The 21,865-nt window shown below is 39.4% G+C and overlaps 1 protein-coding gene across 1 annotated transcript in view; it reads right to left on the bottom strand.

Annotated features, from left to right (window-relative positions):
• fgf11a (fibroblast growth factor 11a) overlaps nt 1-21,865 on the bottom strand; it is a 63,057-nt gene that overhangs the window by 18,640 nt on the left and 22,552 nt on the right. Inside the window, exons 2-3 of the mRNA XM_060873482.1 lie at nt 10,747-10,857; nt 1,481-1,584 (exon numbers count right to left, since the gene is read on the bottom strand). Of these exons, the coding sequence (XP_060729465.1) occupies nt 1,481-1,584; nt 10,747-10,857 (215 nt within the window). The remainder of the gene's footprint in view (nt 1-1,480; nt 1,585-10,746; nt 10,858-21,865) is intronic.

Raw genomic sequence — 21,865 nt, 5'->3', positions numbered from 1 at the left:
ATTTATCTCACAGAGATTCATTGTGACTTGGTTTGTCTTTGATCCTCTAATATCTTTCATATCTATTTGTAATATCTATCATACCTGACATACCTGTTTAAATATATAATATATACGAGAGCCAGAACGTGTCTACCTCATATTTGACTGAAAGACCGTATAACAATATATGATGTTACTGATATAAACTAAAATTTTCCCTGAAGGTACAGTCATAGATTTGTACGTTTGTGTAAATTGTCCCCCTCGATCATATCTGGTTAAGACATCTTTGTATTAGAGCTCGTTGTTGGCTTTAGGCTGCTAAATTCTATTAGTTCTACAAAAAATATTTTGTTTAAATAATTCATATTATTATACTGTTATATACAAATATACAGTTCTGTCACATCTTTTTCTACTTGTACATACAGGTTTAATGTAAAATTACTGTTATAAAGAACAATATATCTGCACTTTCTTTGGCCTTGATTGCATGTTGTGTCACTAAAAAATTCTTAATGAGGAAAAAAAAAACCTACAATAAAAAGTGAGTGAATTTAATTTGGTCTTACAATGCTTGATTTAACTATTATTGTGGCCCACAAATTAAATTATTTTTGCACTAAGGTGATGATTTTACATGAACGTCATTATCTGAAAATTCCCATAGGTACATTTGAGAAATTAACCACTTAAACCCCCTGTTTTCTGCTTTGGAGCTTTGGATCTGACTTGAGTGAGTCCAGTAGAAAAGCTGTGCAGCTGAGTGTAGAGCTGCTGGACGTTCAGGCATTAACTAAAGACACACACTCAGTCCACTCATTACATTATGCAATATCTTGCCCATGTCTACAGCAGAACTGGAAAACTGACTTTACTTTAAATATCTGGAAACCAGTTTTCATTTGTACCATTTTAGTGTTTTTTAGTGTTCGGATTAACTAAGATTTGTACAATGAACTAGCAACATATCTTTGTCAAATGCATAAAGAAAGACCTAGACACAGTGCAAAAAATGATAGGTAACTCATACATAATACAAAAAGTAGCTAAACTACACAAGTGATATAATAAAAAACTGTAAATAATGTGTGCAGTCACAAAGCAACATAACAGGAGATTATGTCAATTCATGCCTGTTCATGGTGATAGAAAACTAGTGATATACTTAATTAATGTAAACTGTCTGATATCAGCGCTATCCATCAGTCAGAGTCCTGTGTAAATAGTAGTGATAATGATCATAAAAGACAGAATGGGTTGCGAAAAAAATAAAAATAAAGCTAATGTTTATTATAAATCTTAGAAATAAGTTTGTAGTAAGTTCAAGTCATGAGCATATTGTGTCCCGTAAACCTAAATCTGGACACATTCAGCACGTAATAAAGGCTGAAACACAGCAATGTTCATGTGAAAACTCTTATGTGAAACAACAGGGCAGGAACACATTATTCCTGAAAGCTCATAGCTGAAATGAAAAGACATGTTCAGTACTTACAGAAGTGTAGAGGTAGCCCTCACTGTTCATGGCAACGTAGAGGCCCGTCTTCGTGCTCTGGATAGCGACTATCCTCAGACCCACAGGAATCAAGTTGAACAGCACTGGTACAGAGAGAGAGAGAGAGAGAGAGAGAGAGAGAGAGAGAGAGAGAGAGAGATGTGATGCATCATATATAGAAGTACTACAATCCTAGACAACTTTTTTTAGTCACATTTGAAAGCACAGTGGAGACACTTGAGCGCACTTAAAAAAAAAACTGCAATATGTCCAGATGATGAGTCAGTTTCAACACACCTCAGATGATCCCAGAAACATGAAGTAATGCTACCGTAACTTATTTCTTCTCTTTAACTTACAAACTCCAGGTGAAAGTTGGACTCCATGACAAGTTTTAAAAATTCTACTCAAGCGTTCTAAAAAGAAATAAAGTCATTTTTTTAAATTTTTTTCAAATTACTGAAAGATTGATCGTATTCATGTAAATCCAGTACGTTTTGCTATGTTCCATAGTAATATTTAGTTCGATTCATTTCTACTTTCACTAAAATGTGATAAGACCTTTTGTTATATTAGTACAGAATTGTACGATACAGTTATTTACAGTGTAACAGAGTAATGGTTATTAACTATTTGTGGTTTTATATTCATGATGTCATGCATCCGTTTATTCCATTTTTTCTGCTCCTCATGATGGCGGTCATTACTCATCATAAAATGAAACTTCATACGTCCCATCACTCACACACTGATCTTCATTAATCCCTTTATCCTGGACAGGGTCAAGATGTACAGAAACAGGTGAACTGGCAACACCTAGCCCCCAAACACCTTAACCGACAAAACACACACAAGACCACTTCAAGCAGTCGGTAATGAGGAAAAGAAATGAAATGTACATTTAATGATCTGCCAACATTTCTTAATAACGATGGCTCTAATTATTTCTATTGAGGCACATTCTGTAGTGCAGTAAGAGGTGGTTAGGGATGTAGGCTTTGTGGAGCAGTCTGGAGGCTTTGTGGAGTGAATGTGAGTGAAATATAGCTGACAGCTCCATGATCTCACTCATTGTCTGGAAGTGTCCTGAGGTGCACATGGTCTGGCCATTTACAGAGAAGTGTGTGAAAGGAAAATGCAGTGGAATGCTTGTTTTATCTCCATCGTCACATCATCAATGTCCTGGGTGGTCTGTACTGTCCTCACTGTCTTGATGATAGATAAGTCAGTCTCTCTCTCTCTCTCTCTCTCTCTCTCTCTCTCTCTCTCTCTCTCTCTCTCTCTCTCTCTCTCTCTCTCTCAGCTCCTCATTCTCAAGTTGATACTTTCCACACGTGGCAGCTTTTAGATTAATTAAAGTCTTTTGAAAGATTGAGTGTTAGTGTGAGTGTGTGTGTATGATGGGATGGGTACTTGGCAAAAAATCTGAACAGCTAATAAAGAGAAACATTGTGCGAGTGTGTGAGCCTGAGATACAAAAGCAGAGATAATACAGTATGTAGGATATGCGCTCGATGAAAATGGGACAACTTGCGACGGTTGTTAAAAAGCCGGAAAGATGACTCCTTACTAGATGACTGCAGGGGGAACAGCAGCCAGTGAGTCATCTCTCACAACGTTCAGTGTCAGATCAGAGCTGCAGCGTGGCTACAAGCATCACTCGGGAAGTCGTTTAGCTATCCGGCATTATGTAGACTGATGTCCTGAACTGCCCTGAAAAATGGAGTGATGTACACAGTCAGGGTCCTAGGATTTTGTGTGTGTATGTGTGTGTGTGTGTGTGTGTGTGTGAGTGTGTGTACAAATATACCCCAGAGACAAGTGGTGTCCTACTCTCTGTCTTTGCTCATTAACAATTACAGAAGCTCAATGCCGAGTGACAACCTTCAGGCCCCTCCAGGGGCATTCAGCAGTGTTCATCATGCTGGAAAAAGAGAGCGGGTTCATGTCAGGTAACGTCTTGGCCAGTCATTTCCCTGTCTCTGCTCTCTTACATTATATTACTGTATTCATGGATGATCACATTTCCTTTAGCTGAATTTTTTTCTCACCCACTGAAACTTGCATCACATCTCATTTGCAGTGGAAGGGAAGGGTGAAATCTTGACTTGAGGCTTTAGCATGTTTCTGTCTTTCACAATATGCATCAAAACAAAATTAGACAGGAGCATAAATTTGGGCACCCTTGCCATTTTGTTGATTTGAATACCTGTAACTACTGTACTTAGCACTGATTAATTGGAACACACAATTGGTTTGGTGGCTCATTAAGCCTTGAACTTCATAGACAGGTGCATCTAATCATGAGAAAAGGTATTTAAGGCAAGTGGTTGTTCTTTTTGACTCTCCTCTGATGTGTGTACAGGAGAGTGATGCGAAAGAAGCGTTTTCTGCACACACGCCACAAACTGAGTCGCTTGAGGTATGCAAAGGCACATTTGGACAAGCCAGCTTCATTTTGGTGCTGTGGAGTGATGAAACAAAGATTGAGTTATTTGGTCATAACAATGGACGTTATGCATTGCGGCAAAAGAACACAGCATTCCAAGAAAAACACTTGCTGCCCACAGTAAAATTTGGTGGAGGTTCCATTGTGCTGTGGGGCTGTGTGGCCAGTGCCGGTACAGGGAATATGGTTAAAGTTGAGGGTCGAATGGATTCTACTCAATATCAGCAGATTCTTGAGAATAATGTTGAGGAATCAGTCACAAAGTTGAAGTTACGCTGGGGCTGGATCTGTGGAATGATTTGAAGCGGGCTGTCCATGCTCAGCAACCATCAAACCTAACTGAACTGGAGATGTTTTGTAAGGAGGAATGGTCCAAAATACATTCATCCAGAATCCAGACACTCATTACAGGCTATAGGAAGCATCTAGAGGCTGTTATTTCTGCTAAAGGAGGCTCTACTAAATATTGATGTGATTTTTCTGTTGGGGTGCCCAAATTTATGCACCCGTCTTATTTAATTTTGATGCATATTGCGCATTTTCTGTTAATCCAATAAACCTAATTTCACTGCTGAAATATTACTGTGTCATTCAGTTATTTGATAGATCAAAATGAAATTGCTGATCCAAACACCCAAATATTTATAAATGAAAATCATGGAAATTGTCAGGGGTTCCTAAACTTTTGCATACAACTGTAAATAGTCAGGTGAACCTCTGTTTTTACAGAAGATTACTGATACATGTGTTATTAGCTCCTGATAGCTTTACATTTCAGGAGGATAAACTTTAAAAAATAAACTAATGCTTGCGGCTTTTGTACTTAAACTAGCCCGGATATCTTGCTTGTTATCTTACTAAAAAGTCTATGTTTAAGTTTAGATCATCTTGAAGGTCTTAATTGTTTACTTTCCACTTTTTCTTATTTATTATTTAAAATAAAGTTTCATTTGCTTTCCATAACTTTGGTTTGTAGTGTTGGAAGATAGAGAAGTTGAGAAGTTTATCGTTGTCAGGTACAAAACCTCTAAGTTTGCAAATACAGTACACACATACACACACACACACACACACACACACACACACACACACAGTCCCAACTCTTTTGTCCTCCTACTTCTCTCATTAGGGCTGTTACATAAGCAGCAGTGTGGAGACTGGGATGCCGTGTGCCAGGCACCAGACAGACAGGGCACACTCTGTGATTGAACACCCGTCAGTGAGACACCAGCTGTTCCTCTGCCGTGCCTCGGCTCCTCATCTACCCATCCTTCTAGGGACATTACACACACACACACACACACACACACACACACACACACACACGCACGCACGCACACACACCTGCCTGATTCTGCGTGGTAGATACTGTAAATAAACTTAGTCAGGATTCAAGTTGCTATAACTCATTATCCGATTTGACAGCTCATTATCCAAAACAAATGATCCATTAAAAAAAAAAAAAATAAATTATTCCACACAGCAATCCTTCATAAACCAATCACAAATTAGAACCCACATCCAGTGTAATTTCCATGATATGGTATTTTTTTGGTAAATTTATGGTATACAACAAATATTGTTGTAAAAAAACCACAACACTTGTTTTTCTTTGAGGAGACCAGACAAGAGTCAAAACCTGGATTGTCAAAAAAATGTCTAGAATAGGGAGAAACTTAAGACAGAGCAAAAAAATGAAGCCAGATTACCAACACACAGACACATCCTCTTAAAAGTGTTCATGTGTATCTGCATTTTTCTATAAACAAATTCTGTATGCGCTAAATGATCGATTACATACCAAAAGAAAAGAACAGACTGCAACTACTTAAGTATTCACCACTAACCTGGAACTAAAATAAATTTAATTGGGTTAATTAAAATAAAAAAACGTAACCGTGAACGAAGAATTACAGAATCACATATCATTAGCACCTTTAGCTGAATTTAATAGCCCTGAGGTTATTTCTTTTTCTTTGGCCTGTTTAGCAGAATAACAGCGCTTAATTCTATTTTCAAACCTTTAATTTCAGTTATCCAATACAAGTCCATTTTATTTAGGCTTTTAAGTCAATTGCTTGACTGGATGAGAAGTTTCACACCCCTGTAATGCTGGATGTTTAACAGCCCTGCTCTTAGTAGGGAGTTAGTTTACAGTAAGAGAGCTTATGCTGAAGATAAGCTTATGGCCATCTTCTTGTAGAGAAGCACACGATGGGAAGGTTAGGAAAAGCACGAATACAGGTGCGATCAGTAGCCGTGGGATCAATAAAACAGAGCAGCTGTATTAAAACAAGTCCTTAACTGGCTGAGATGTGCAAACCGCAGTGTGTAATCACTCTGGACAGAGGCCAACAGACACCAAGCTGCAGCCAGCCAGCTCCGGCCTTTCATCTAAATTGAGGCGGGGACAAAAAAAAAGAAAGTCTCTAGTGTCCTTAAGACTTCAATGGTCAACTGTACTTTTTTAAAAGAGTTTTTTTTAACTAATATGTGTATGATGGTGTGTGTGGGGGGGGAGGTGGGGAGGATATGGCTTTAAACTTGGCAGGACTCGGTGGTTTGATTCTTTATTTAGATTGGATGGGCAGCCAAGGCCATGTGGGGAAAGGCGTAGTTTGGAAAAGCAGAGAGACGACAACTGTTTCTGATGAGCATATGTTTCTGATGGGCTTGGGAAGCATAGAGAGACCAGAGAAGACAGAAAGAGATCCTTCATGTGACTGATGGGGCTTTTAAAAACAACACAATATTTATGCTGAGCTTGAAACTAGGCCATTGTCTCCTTTACAGTGCAACCACTGACCATTAAAGCACTGACAAGAAGAACAATCAAACCATAGGATATTTGAAATGCTCTTTCCAGTTTCAGGTCAGCATGCGTGCGTTAATTATTTAGCCATTCTAACTGCTGATTCAGCTTTTTTTCCCCAGCTCATTAGCATAGTCCGCAGTGCAGCGCATAATGAGGCGTCTGATACTGCTGAAGAGAGGGCACACACCTCTGGAGACATTTCATTTTGGCATTCAAGCCTGGCAGACGATCTGAGACAAAAACCATTTTCTCTGTCACAAAGCTAACATTGAGCCTAATTTCTGTCAAATGCCTATAATTCATCGCTCACACGCTTGCTCTCTCAGACACTTTCATATACTGTAAATGCCTGTACAGTTATAATGTTTAAAATATTAGTAGAAGCAGCACATGGTATGCAGTACCATAGTTAAGCGAGCATGCTATGTGTACTTGGCCCACATTTAGTTCTTACCTTTAGCAGCAGCTTTTCAGAGCACTTGGGATGCAGCCGAATATGAAAACATTATTATTATTGTTAATGAATGGATAATGTGTTAATGTGAATACTTATATGAATAGGAGGAAGGCTGAATTTTTTTTTTTTTACAAAATCAGAAATGCTCACAGCACAGCTGGTTAAGACCAGAGGTGCGTACCGTGACTGGGATTCTGTCAGACACAATAAAAAAACATACTCGATTGAGAGGTTTTTACTTTCATGTGGGTGCAATCAAGCAGTCAGTCCTTTGCAGAACAAAAACACAAATGAACATTAAAAATTAGGTGCTGAACGACACATTTACAGCATCCTTAATAACTGATCAGGATCCCTGATTAATCAAGGTGATTTAAATAAGGTTAATATTTTGTTTATATTGTAGGAAATATAACCAGTTCATTAAAATTCATTATGATGTTTCTTCTTTCAAGAATTGTGTAAACTGTACAAATGTTTTCTAGTTGTTTAGGCTTTCTTGGGACAGATAAATAAAAAAATTTCACTTTAGACCACGCTCAGTTTGGGTTTAAAACCCAAATCATTATACAGATCGGGACATGCTGAAGCACTACCCAGATATAGTGATGTTACATTCCACCTCTAGAGAGTACCAAAGTATCTAGTAACCCAAAACCTATTTTAGAAGTACTGTTCTGCAAACAGTCATCTTTCCCTCTCAAACTTTTTGTCGAAGTTTAGTATAAATATCCTCATAAAAGCTTAACACTAGATACCTATCAAGATGCAGATCAGCAACAAATGCACAAGATCTTATGTAACTGTGTAAACTAAATTCTAATTATTCATTCATTCATTCATCTTCTACCGCTTATCCGAACTACCTCGGGTCACGGGGAGCCTGTGCCTATCTCAGGCGTCATCATCGGGCATCAAGGCAGGATACACCCTGGACGGAGTGCCAACCCATCGCAGGGCACACACTCTCATTCACTCACGCACTCACACACTAGGAACAATTTTCCAGAGATGCCAATCAACCTACCATGCATGTCTTTGGACTGGGGGAGGAAACCAGAGTACCCGGAGGAAACCCCCGAGGCACGGGGAGAACATGCAAACTCCACACACACAAGGTGGAGGCGGGAATCGAACCCCGACCCTGGAGGTGTGAGGCGAACGTGCTAACCACTAAGCCACCGTGCCCCCCTAAATTCTAATTACTGTTAATTAGAATTATTTACTTTAGTTACACGCCATCTGGCAAGAGTGAAAATAAAAACAAAATCTGTTCTTTGTAGACTAGGTGTCAGGAGTCAGATCAGTGATGAGTCATTTCTTCTTTTCTTCTGTGTCTGCCTCTAGGAACAGATAACACTTAGATTTCCATTCTGCTAATCACTTCTGCTTAAACTATACTATATCAATTATTTAAAAAATTCAAAAAATATGTAGGTCATCATAATGCATAGTTAAACAAACAAACAAAGAAACAAATAAATACCAACCAAACAAACAAATAAATATATAGTGGCATCCCTTCCAAGTTAATCACCAAAGTTTGGGATCTAGGCATCAACACCTATGTCACTGGATTATGTACTTTCTGATCAACAGACCCCAGCATGTCAGGTCAGGCCACATCCGCTCTGCTACCATCACCCTTAACACAGGTGTACCACAGGGCTGTGTGCTGAACCCATTCCTCTACTCCCTCTTCACACCACAGTGATTGGTCTCATCAAAAACAACGATGAGACAACCTACAGCGGAGAAGTACAGCATCTGGCCGCATGGTGTGCCGACAACAACCTGCTCCTCAACACCAGCAAAACAAATGAGCTCATCATGGACTTCAGGAGGGAGTGAAGGGGCACGCACACCCCATCCACATCAAAGAGCTGCCAGTTTAATGTGTCTCCAGCTTCAAGTTCCCGGGGATCCACATATCAGAGGACCTGTCATGGACCGACCACCAACACCTCTAGCCTGGTCAAGAAAGCTCACCAGCACCTGTTCTTCCTGAGGACCCTGAAGAAACATCACCTGTCTTCAGCCATCCCAGTGAACTTTTATCGTTGTTTGATTGAGAGCATCCTGACCAACTGTGTCACAGCCTGGTATGGGAACTGTACAGCTACAGACCGCAACGGGTGGTGAAACCCACCCAGCTCATCACAAAAGCTCTACTTCTAGCTATTGAGTACGTCCAAAGGAACTATGTCTGTGTTGAGCTTGCAGCATACTTAAAGACTCCTCTCACCCTGCCCATAGGTTGTTTGTCTCCCTTCCCTTCGGTAGGCGCTACAAAAACCAGTAGACTGAGGAACAGCTTTTTACCCTGGGGCTGTTAGCTTACTAAACTCTGCCTCCCGATGATCACCCACCCCTGTATATTTGTCGATATAATATATAATATATAACACTGTGTATATTTCATGTCTATAGCACCCAACCTGTATATCTTGTATATCCATACCTATATATCCATAGCATATTCATCTGTATTTACAGTTCATACTGTAAATACTGTAATCATACTGTATATACTGTACATCTTGCACTTGCTGCTTATTACACTTCTGGTTTAATGCTAAACTGCATTTTGTTGCCTTGTACTTGTAATGTGTAATGTGTAATGACAATAAAGTTGAATCTAATCTAATGTAATCTAATATAATCTCGAAATCAAATTTACGTTGAGTCAGAAAAGTGATGATCTTTTGTAATGTCAGAGATATAGTAAAAATATAGCAAAATGCCCCCCTCCCTTTTAACACATTACATTACATGGAGCGCACACTGTTCTGAATTGACACAGAAGATTTCATTTCCAGCTTGATGGATCTGCCAGTTAACTGTCAGACGACATGTGCTCTAATGGACACCATGTCTTAATTACTGTTATTAGATGACTCAAAGTGTCTGCAAAAGTGTGCCTTAGCAGATAAAGCTTTGAAAACAATAAATTAATTGAATCAATTAATTAAATTATTGTACAAGTTTGTTTTTTATAAGCAAAACAATTTCTATACCATAGAGTCATTTCTATGAGGTTATTAAACATGCCATGGTCTATGAAAAGGCATGAATATGCAAATTAGAAACACCTCTATGTACCTCTGTTATACCTAATACCATAAAATCAGTAAAATCAGTAACAGTAGCTGTGTTATTTATGTAGGTATAAATAACTAGAACTTTGCTGTTACTATGTCATCTGCAAATCTTTTGGAGGTTTATCCTTTTTTTTTTTTTTTTACAGTTAACCACGTCACTTATCAAGAGATCCATGTATGGTATTTTTCCATGTGGGGGATGTAGAGCCTATAAAGCTTTATACCCTACACAAACAAACAAAACATATATTTTGTATTTGATTTAATAGAAATGCGTACATAAAGCATATTAGTGAGGTCCATGGGTGAACTCAGTGAGTCAGGGGCGCTATACCTCAGTTCATCTATATACCGTTTTTGATACGATGCAGAATAATGTGTAGAAATTTGTCCATTGGAAGACAAGAGCTGTGTTTCCATGATAAGTGAGTTACAATAACTTACAAAAGGAGCTGTTTTCGTCCTTTGTGCCGTCCATGGTGCCATCTGGTAACATCTGGAGGTAGAATCCATGCCGGCAGTACAGACGTGTGACGATGCCTTTCAGCTGAGGCTCTGGAGAGAGAGAGAGAGAGAGAGAGAGAGAGAGAGAGAGAGAGAGAGAGAGAGAGAGAGAGAGAGAGAGATACAGAGAGAGAGAGAGAGAGAGAGAGAGAGAGAGAGAGAGAGAAAGAGAGAGAGAAAGAAAGAGAGAGATACAGAGAGAGAGAGAGAGAAAGAAAGAGAGAGAGAGAGAGAGAGAGAGAGAGAGAGAGAGAGAGATCTATTAGCTAACACTGGTCATGGTCTCACAGGCATTTTGTGGACTGATTAGCCTACCGTTCCTCTGTAAAATGGGCTTTTTGTCCTCTTCTTCCCAGAACAAATGTGTATTTGTATGGATGTGTGTGTGCTAGAGGAAAGCTGAGGCAATGTATCACAAAAGACAGATGGATGCAGCGTTCAGGCACGGCATCATGAGAATAAAGGGCGGGGGTATTTTTTTTTTAAACTTTATTCTCCTTGCCTTTAAAATCAGCCCAACTTTAGACCTAACAAATATCTGCGTGTGCCACATTTATGAAACCCAGCATCAAGAAGGAAAGTTGTTTAGGAAAAATATTAGAAGCTCGTCCTTCTCTGCCTGTGGCAGTGTTTATCACTGGCAGCTCACAACCACACAATTGGCCATTGCCTGGCAGTTAACTGTTAGCTCAAGGACATCAGTGAAACAGACTAAAAGAGAGGAAGTGAATGAAAGCAGTGGACCCAAAACCTACCAGGAACCAAGGTACATTCGAGCATAATAGGATAAATCAAATATGCATGAGTTCTGGGGCTGTGTTCAGGTTTCCTGCAATACAGATCTTCCTTCATGTAGCCTACAGAGGAAAGAGAAACTACACAAAGGTGTGAAAATATACTATATACTGCTATATATAGATCTACATATGGGCTTAGGGTTTTGGAGTAAGATAGGAAGCAGGTTGGTGTGTATTAAACCTCAGCAGCTTCTAAGTGTCAGGAGCTTGGGCAATTCATTGATGGAAAGTGTTTTCTCATTGCATGCCTTATTCTATGTGGGCGGTGCTACGTCCTAACCTGTCCCATGTTCCCACCATCACACCTGTTCCTTGTTGACCCTGATTAGATGCCCTTATATACTGTACCTGTCCTGTTGTCTTTGTTTTTGTTATAATCTTTGTGAATCACTATGTTAATGTCATTGCAAGTATCTATGGTAATGTGTTTCTGTAGTATGGTTCAAGTTTTGTATGGTTTTGTGTTTCGTGAAAAAAACAGTGTATGCACTGGAATCCTGCACTTGGGTCTGATTCACTACTGAATGGTGATGGTAGAGCCAACGGTGGAGATCAGGGTTCGATCCAGTGCTGGCCTCCTGTCTGGTATGTTACAAAATGACTCACCTTTGTCATAGACCCAGCAGGATATGCTCAGTGCCAATTTTCAAAGACCTAGGTATCAATTTGGCCATGGATCTTTTGCAATGACATCTGGTTAGTCATCTGCTCGGGGCGTGCTTGTGGACTTCCTGTTCCCGTTACGGTTTCCTTAAGCATGCCCCCACTTCTGTTCCAGCAAAGGAAGCCGCTCGGCACTTTGATTAGTGAAGGGCATTGACCTTTTTATTGTATCCCTCTGGAAGCGGGGCTTCGTCGCCTTGCCAGTCGAGGATGCCAGTTCAGACGATATTCCAGTGAAGGACACCGCTCAACAGATCATGCAGAGTACGCTTCACTACCCTTCCCCACACCCCTGTAAGATGTCATCTTTCTTCCAGAACTTTCATCGCATGCCTAATTGTTTCTGTGTGGGTGGTGCAACGTACTTACCTATCCCATGTTCCCACCTTCGCACCTGTTCCTTGTTGACCCTGATTAGATGCCCTATATATGCCTGAGCTGTTGTCTTTGTGTTTGTGCGTCATTATCCTTGTGAATCCCTATGTTAATTTTGTTTTGGTTTCATGTTAAATGTTTTGGTATGGTTTTGTGTTTCGTTAAATAAACAGTGTACACATTGGAATCCTACAAGTGAGCCTGATTCGCTACTGTGGATGATAGAGTCAACGGCAAGGATCAGGGTTCAATCCCTGCCGGCAGCACCAGCCACCATCTGGTATGTTACTGATATAATCCGATTTACTTTAAGAGTTTTTTCTCTTTAGACCTATTTTATCAGAGATACAATGACTTGTGGTGGCAGTGGTGGCTCAAGCAGTTAAGGTTCCGGGTTGTTGATCAGAGGATCAGTGTGTCAAGCTTTCACTTTTGAGGAAGGCCCTTGACCCTCTCTGCTCCAGGGGTGCTGTATCATGGCTGACCTTGTGCTCTGATCCCAACCTCCAAAGTTGGGATATGTCATGAAAGAATTTCACTCTGCTCTAATATATATGTGACAAAATACTGTACAGTAAATCTATCTACTTTAGATTTTTTTTTAACAAATTACAACTGAAGCTTCATGTTCAGGGACAGCTAATATAAGCAAGCTAACAAGGCATCAATGTAAGGTTTCATTATTTTATTTGCTGTAATAAAATGTCTGTAAAGTGGATTATTTTTTATATATTTTTTTTAACCAAACACAACAGCACCACAAATGGAAATAAAAATCTAAACAGAATTGTATGAAGAAGCAAGGATGGGGAAAGAAGGAGTTCTTTCTTTCTAGATCTAGATCTGATCTACATTTGGGTTGATATTTTTCAGACCATGTTACTGATACTGCAACGACAGTATCTTCACACTTGAAATGGATTTCTGGGCTTTACATTTCACACTGCTAATACTTTACCCAGGTTTAACAATCGACCCTGGATATTTAATCTGATGTTTCACACTACACGTCCCTAAAGGCTATGTTAGCGTTCTGCATATTTTCAGCATCAACAACCATGATTGGAGGTATAACAAGCAATATAACTTGCTGTAACATTCTAACACCTCTGTGTTTCACACTTTACATAGCTGGTCCCTCGATGTGGAATTAACACTGTAAAAAAGCTGCTACTCCTGCATCAGAGCAGGTTTCATCACCCTGGATACAAAGAGGTACTAACCCCACTTTCTGAATTGCAACTGCGAGATGCTCCTTTAACGAGCTGGATTTAAAGTAGTATTGAGTGTAAAAAGCCCTCTTCTTTCTCGTGTTTTACTGTGTTTACTAGTTGAAGGAAACATTGTGTAAAATTGAGTAGCACAAAAAAAAATCCACAAATTTAGCATGCTATTAAGTGTGTGTGTGTGTGAGTGTGTGTGATAAATGGCCTATAATTATTCTGATTATGCCGTATACCAAACATAGTGGTAAAATGCATTGCTCAACTTTAATAGTTATATTGTTGTGCTTTCTATAGACATTAGACCTTACAGACCTCACGTCTAATATCACCAGTACTCTACTGCAGCTAGCAGTTTTCTCTCAGGCAGCAGATTGATTGTTTATTTGATCAGAAATAAACCATGTTGTTGTGTTTGTGTGAATATGTCATGATATTATTCGGCCAAGTCTGGGCCTTCCCAGCAACACAGACACTTTAACTCATGGGACTATAACCGGTTTTCTTTTCATTTCTCTGGTCGTCTCTGTTTTTTTTTTCTCTTTTCTATCGCTCTTCTGTTTCATCCAAACCCCAGTAGAGAGAGTTATGTGAGTTAAGCATCTCTTAGAATAATGCCATTCATCAACCAATCAGCAGGGGATATGCAGTCATTACTTCTCTGCTGAAAGACACTGAGAGAAGAAGAGAGGAAGAAAGTGAGAGGGGAGAAGAGATGACACCCTTTCCATTAGAGGAGATTCACACTCTAAATAAAAGAGGATGCACTCCATACTTTTACACTAGCTGTCGATAAAATGCTCAAGCGCAACGGTGCTTAACAAAAACCTGCCCTTCCACTGAGGAAGTCGGCCATATCTCATTCTGTGAAAGATTAGCGAGGGGGGGGGGGGGGAGAGAGAGAGAGAGAGAAAGAGAGAGAGAGTTAGAGACGGGGTGAGCAAAGGCATTGTGTCTTTACAGAATTACAGTAAATAAATCACCTCTGGAGTCACCCTCATCAGAGCTATGATGATATGCCATTAGATTCCATGATGTTTACACACATGCAGTGCTGCAAATAGTTATAAATCTGTACAGCTAGAATCACAGCATTTAATTATTTATTAGGAAGTATTTAATGGAGGGTTCAATCCAGCACATAACATCCACTTGCCTGTTAGCCTGTGATGTTAGAATTAAAAGGCAGGTGCATTAATTATTTTATAGATATGATATTTTAGGTCCATCTTGCTAAGGCACATAACTGTCCATCAGTCCCTGTTGGTCCAGTGACCGTATGATGTGCTCACACGCCGTGTTCAGGTTTGATTCCTGAGTGGGGAACCAACCAGGCATTAAGTGTGTTAACTCTTAGAGCTAGTCCCAAGTCTGGATAATATGAAAGGGATGCATCAGGAGGGCATAAAACCTATGCCAAGTCATATATTCATTCATTCATTCATTCATTCATTCATTCATCTTCTACCGCTTATCCGAACTACCTCGGGTCACGGGGAGCCTGTGCCTATCTCAGGCGTCATTGGGTATCAAGGCAGGATACACCCTGGACGGAGTGCCAACCCATCGCAGGGCACACACACTCTCATTCACTCACGCAATCACACACTACGGACAATTTTCCAGAGATGCCAATCAACCTACCATGCATGTCTTTGGACCGGGGAAGGAAACCGGAGTACCCGGAGGAAACCCCCGAGGCACGGGGAGAACATGCAAACTCCACACACACAAGGCGGAGGCGGGAATCGAACCCTGACCCTGGCGGTGTGAGGCGAACGTGCTAACCACTAAGAAACCATGCCCCCCCCAAGTCATATATATCCAAGTCAAATAATCTGATGTAGGGACCCCAAACAAGGAGCAGCCAAAGGACGACACAATTGATCTTGACGTAATGTTTGCATTAGGCTTAGGCAAGTTTAAAAAGACTTTGTTTAAATATAATTATTGATTATATTTTGATATTTTGTTATTGTCTTTTTAGACTGTTTTAAGTTGATGACATCTGACTGGTTTTCCCAGACCAAAGCATAAATTATATTTTAGTAGATGCCCACTGAGCTATTTTATTATTATGTTTGTTCAGGATTAGAGAGGAGCACTACAATAAACTTCGTGTTAATGTGGACAATCGCAATATTCAAGAATTTTGTGCAAGATTTGAAAAACAATATTTACAAACGTAGGTGAAATGCTAGACTCTTAACTAGCTTACTGTGATACCTGTGTAGATTCCTAAAGGTCATTGGTTAAAATGATCTAGCTGATTCTGTTGTTCACTCTACATTTATACTTCTTTCACTAAAAATTATGTCTTGCATTGTTTGCCCAAGGTTGCACACATGTACTTTATGTGAATAGGTTAATTAATTTATTTTTTTATCCCTTAATTTTGTGTTGTTTTATAATTCTGTGTAATTATGTAGCACCAGGTTCCTAGAGGAACATTGTTTTATCAGAATCTTCTTGACTTCTTGTATATTTACCACCAGTTACTATCTATTGGGGACAGTGGTGGCTCAAGTGGATAAGGCTCTGGGTTGTTGTTTGGAAGATCATGGCCTTTAACCTCACTGCTCTAGGGGCGCTCTATCATGGCTGACCCTGTGTTCTGACCCCAACGTCCAAAGTTGGGATATGTCATGAAAGAATTTCACTGAGCTGTAATGTATATGAAACAAAATAAAGGCTTTTATTCTATTGTGCAAATGTGTGTATGTTGTGTATTTTCTATTACAAGCATTATAAGCATTACATTCATATACAAGCATTGTACTGTATATAGTGTCAGCTGTGTTCATTGCTGTTTATTGAATATGTGTGCACCAAAACACTAGTGAGCTCCAAGTTCTTACTTAGTTAAATTTAGACCCAAAGTCAATGCCCTTTGAACGATATGGATATTAATTCACCTGCCTGTAGAATTGGACCAAAGGTTTTGTTTGGACAGATTGGTTTGTTAGCATGTTTAAGTTTTGGCGAACAAATTTCTTTAAATTCAAACAGCAACGCATTTAAAAAAAAATAAAGCAAGTTATGATGGCAATAATACACTGATACATTCTTTCAAATGCTGTGACAGATTTCAAATGGTCTACTGATGAAAGCATTCATTAAATTGCATCATAGAGAAGATGTTACAGCAGTCCTCAGCACATCAACCAATTCCCCTCGTTTTCTCCCACCGCTCGCCCACGAAACCTCTACAGCATGTGCTGGAATGTGTTTGTGTGTGGTTTGTAGGAGCAGCAGCATGCAGGTGCTGTTTAATATTCATGAGCAGTCAGCAGCTAAACTGCATAAAATTACAGTGGCCGCTCCTTCTGCCCTAATCTGACTGTGACTAATGGCTAGAGAGAAAGGGAGAGCCCGTGCTGGAACGTCAATATTTTGTCCGACAATCAATCATGTTCTCAGAGAAAACCCCCTCAATTCCTCATCTGACACGACACACGTGACCCTTAAAACAAACTCGCTCCTTTAACACACACTGTAACGCAGCTTAGAGAAAATCGATGGTGATGTGTCATATAGGTGCTGCCACATACTGCATTTATAACTGGGTTATTAATGCTTAATAAGCAAACTATGATAAGTTGAGAGGCAAATAACAGTATGAACAAACAATAAAAGTGCAGACTATGCAATATTTAGCTGTCAGTGGTGGAGCTGAGCTGCATGAGACTTAAGAAGGCAGATAAGAAGACAATAACACAGAGATGCTAAATCAGTTGGCTTAGTTTCTTACTTTAGTTTATTGGTGTAGGATTTTTTTCTTGATTTACTCAGGCAGTTAAGAAAGGAAATAACAGTCAAAGGGCAATATTTTCAATGAGGTAAAATTGTTTGTTTGTTTTTGCATTTTTCTTGCTTTTTTTTAGTGCAAATAACGGCAATGAATTATACTAATAATAATAAATTATAGAATAAAAAGTATGTGGACATCTGACCATCATGATTATATGTGTTTCTTCATTAAACTGTTGCCACAAATATCTGTGTATGCTGTAGCTTTACAATTTACCTTCACTGGAACTCAGAGCCTCAACCATGGTCCAGAATGACAATGCTCCTGTACACAAAGCAAGCTCCATAAAGACATGTTTTGCCAGGGTTCGTGTAGAAGCGCTTGAGTGTCCTGCACTGAACACCTTTGGAAGAACTCAGAACATCAACTACACCCCAGGTCTCCTCACTCAACATCAGTGCCTGATCTCAATAATGCTCTTGTAGTTTAATGAAAAAATCCCTACAGCCATGGTTCAAAGTCTAGTGGAAGCCTTCCTAGAAGAGTGGAGGCTATGATCGCAGCAATGGGGGAATACATTTGGACTGGGATGTTTAAAAAGCACATACAGGTTTGATTGTCTTGTGTCCACAAACCTTTGGCCATACAGTGTATGTAAAGAAGCATGGCAGAAGGTGACACTCTAAAAATTTAAAACCCACCGTGATCCAAAATTGCACTGATACCTATATCTATTCAAGACACACCCTTATAAGACAGATGTGATGAAATAGCTGCTATTTAATATAGTGAGATTGTGATTAAAACAATTTTATTAAACCTAGAAAACAATATGTAATAGAGGTGAGATAGAGAAATACACTGCATACAGCTCAACTGATTAATAGGTTATATATAAATATATGCAATGAAATATATGAGAAAAGCTACATACAATGAATGAATGAATGTATGAGTGTGTGTTTGATGCCATGTAACAAACTAGAGTCCTGTCCAAGGTGTATTCTTGCCTTGCACCCAGTCTTCCCAGGAGATTCACTGTAACCCTGCCCAGGATAAAGCGCTTCCTTAAAGTGAGTGAGAGTGAATGAACTTCATTTTTCAACCATGACAATCTTCACCACTTTCAGCAGCAGCAATATTGACCACAGGCATACCAAGAATATATAGTATAGCTATATGACCTTGTAACTTATTTTTATGATGATGAAAATGGGAATGGCACAGGCATCTATTTGCAGTGAATACCATAGTGCTCATATGTGATAGATAAAGTAACAGCGTGCTATATAAAGCAATGAAGAGGAGGGTTGTACACAAGTAGCTAATACACACGCATGCACACTGACATAGATGGCTGCATACAGTTCATGTATGCGTCTAGACCAGGGGTCGGCAACCTTAAACACTCAAAGAGCCATTTGGACCCAGGGAGCCACAAAAGCCTTTTGACATCTAAAATGAAGATAACTGCATATATCGTTTTTTACCTTTATGGAAAGTATAGAAAAAACTGTAGTGTGCTGCATTTATGAAATCAATGAACTGCTACAGAGTAAACAAAATTTTATTTCTGCAGGCAAACAAAAATATTTTGAACAGTTTGAACTAACCTTAACAAAAAAGATGCTGGGTTGAAGGTTACTTTCAAATAAAATGATCAATGTCTAATGTCTAAAATGCGTCTGCTTCTGTGTGTCGGATTTTGCAGTTATGCATATTTTGAGCAACAAACGAATTAAACACGGTTTATTTTAATGTTACAAGAGCGTCATAATCTTAGAATTTAGAATTCAATTTTTTTTAAAAACTAACTAAAATAAAACAAATTTAAATTAAATATTTATTTTCCAAATCTACAGGGAGCCGCAGCAGAGGGATGACAGAGCCACTTGCGGACCCCTGGGCTAGACATTTTTCTGTAATCTTTGACAACTAAGGTTAAATGAAGAACCGAATGATTAAAGTCAGTCAAAGTACAGAAAAAAAGAAAAAAGAAACCAAGACAGAGAGAAAGAGCAAGATAGAAACTGTTCCTCTGAAATGCCACTGCAGAGGTTTCTAATATGCCCCCTTTACAACTGTTAATTACTTTAACGATCCCTTCAACAAAGACTCCAGCGTGACTATTCCCTACATCCTGACAGCTAGATCAAGTGTGTGTAAGTGTGTGTGTGTGTGTGTGTGTGTGTGTGTGTGTGTGTGTGTGTGTGTGTGTGTGTGTGTGTGTGTGTGTGTGTGAATAATGGAGGGGAAATTCTCATTGAACCTGATTCAATTTTGTGCAATGCTTCAACATGAGACAAAGAAAACGTTAAAGTTAATGATGAGGCGAGTTGTAGTTCACCCTCACACTCTTGCGTAGTTTTAGGGAGGTTTTCATGAAGAAGCAATGGCCTATTTATCTAGCAGACACCTATAGATGCCCTATTTTAGGCATATATGATTAAACCAAGACCTCATTCTCTCTCTCTCTCTCTCTCTCTCTCTCTCTCTCTCTCTCTCTCTCTCTCTCTCTCTCTCTCTCTCTCTCTCTCTCTCTCTCCCACATACTGGTAAGGCAGAGAATGTGATAATTTAATTAAAATAGGAATTTAAAATGATCATGTTTCATAATACACACATACACACCGTACACCATGCAGTGAAATGCATATTTTTGATTATTTGAGACACAAACATAGAATTAACATAGACCTAGAATTTATTTCTGCACAGGTAGAAATGAAAAAATATACAAATATAATATAATGATAGAAAAGATGTGTGAGTGCAGAGATGTGCAGTGTGCAGTATAATGCTATGCAACATCAGTCTGAAGCAAATGGCCAACAAAGTGTCAGAAAATTATAGACATGCAGATTTAAAGAAGCACAACCTGAAGCAGAGTCTGTTAACAAAATGAAGATTAAGATAACTGAATTGAAAGCCTTGCATATAAGAGGTAGATAAGGAAAGTGATCAATAATTTAGGGGTTATTTAACCTAGAGACTTTAAATTGCATTTGTAACTTGTAAGAACGGATTGCAGGTCCCCTGTAGCTCCACCATATCATCCACAAATTCAAAATACAATTGTCATCTTTGATTATTCCCATGAATCCAAGGTTTTGTCTTTCTATCTATTCACTGTTTGATACTGAATGCATAAGTTAACTGTACTCTACATAGCAGTTCCACAGCTTTCAATCAAATCCAGTCACACAGTAATAAACCTGCCTGACAGATGTGGCTCATTCACCTCAGGATCGATGCAGTGTATGTTCTGAGATGCTTTTTTGCTCAGCATGTTATTATTAGAGTTACTACAGACATCCTTAGGTCAGTCCAGTCTGGTTCTTCTCAACTGATCTCTCATCATCGAGGACTTTCATCCTCCACTTCTGGGAGTTTTTTTTTTAATTACTCTGCTTAAATTACAGACTGTTGTGAGTGAAAATCCCAGCAGATCAGCAGTTCCTGAAATACTCAAATCATTCCATCTGGCACCAACATCCATGTGACAAATAAACCAACAGAGATCAGACTTTTTATCATTCCACTGTGAACATTAAGTGAAGCTCCTGATGTGTATCTGCAGGATTCTTTGCATTTCACTGCAGCCCCAAAATGTTATGGCTGTTTAGAAAAAACTGCAAAAATATGCAGGTGTTTAGGTGTTCCTAATAAATTGGATGGTGAGTGTATGTATTTGAAAAGTGTGTTCAACCTAGGAACATGTCAATGTAGATGTCAGGATGAGGAATGAAAATAAATGAGTTTTGGTGGACAGCATCAGCTCAAATCCACCTTCAGATGGAATCGTGCTTATAATCATGGTTACGTTTTAGCTTTAACTGAATAAACAGAAGAAGAGGGACGCTTAAATAGCCATGTTATAATAAACCATGAACCTCAATTTACTCATACAGTATGTGACTGCACCACCGCTTTACAGAGACATTTTCCAGCTCCTCACGCTACTACCACCAGGGTGCTGAATGGACAGCGCCATTTCAGCACCACCTGTGTTTTGGACAGCCGGGAAGCTGTGAAGCAGGGTGGCAGATGAGCACCAAAATGAAGGCTGCCAATAAACATGTACCCACAAACTCTTTACCCTCTAGGAGAAGCAGAGAGAGTGGCATGGGGCTCAGCATCGCTACCTGGGCACTGCTGTCAGCCTGCTCGTCCTCCAGACCTCCGCAAAGCTTTGCTGAGGAGCCGCCCATGACAGCACAACGTCGTATCTGAACTGAGTCACTTTTTTA

This window comes from Tachysurus vachellii, chromosome 7 (genome assembly GCF_030014155.1).
Source record: "Tachysurus vachellii isolate PV-2020 chromosome 7, HZAU_Pvac_v1, whole genome shotgun sequence".
In the NCBI taxonomy this organism is placed as follows: domain Eukaryota; kingdom Metazoa; phylum Chordata; class Actinopteri; order Siluriformes; family Bagridae; genus Tachysurus; species Tachysurus vachellii.
The sequence above is the reverse complement of the archived record's forward strand: the minus strand, read 5'-3'. Positions and strand labels throughout refer to the sequence as shown.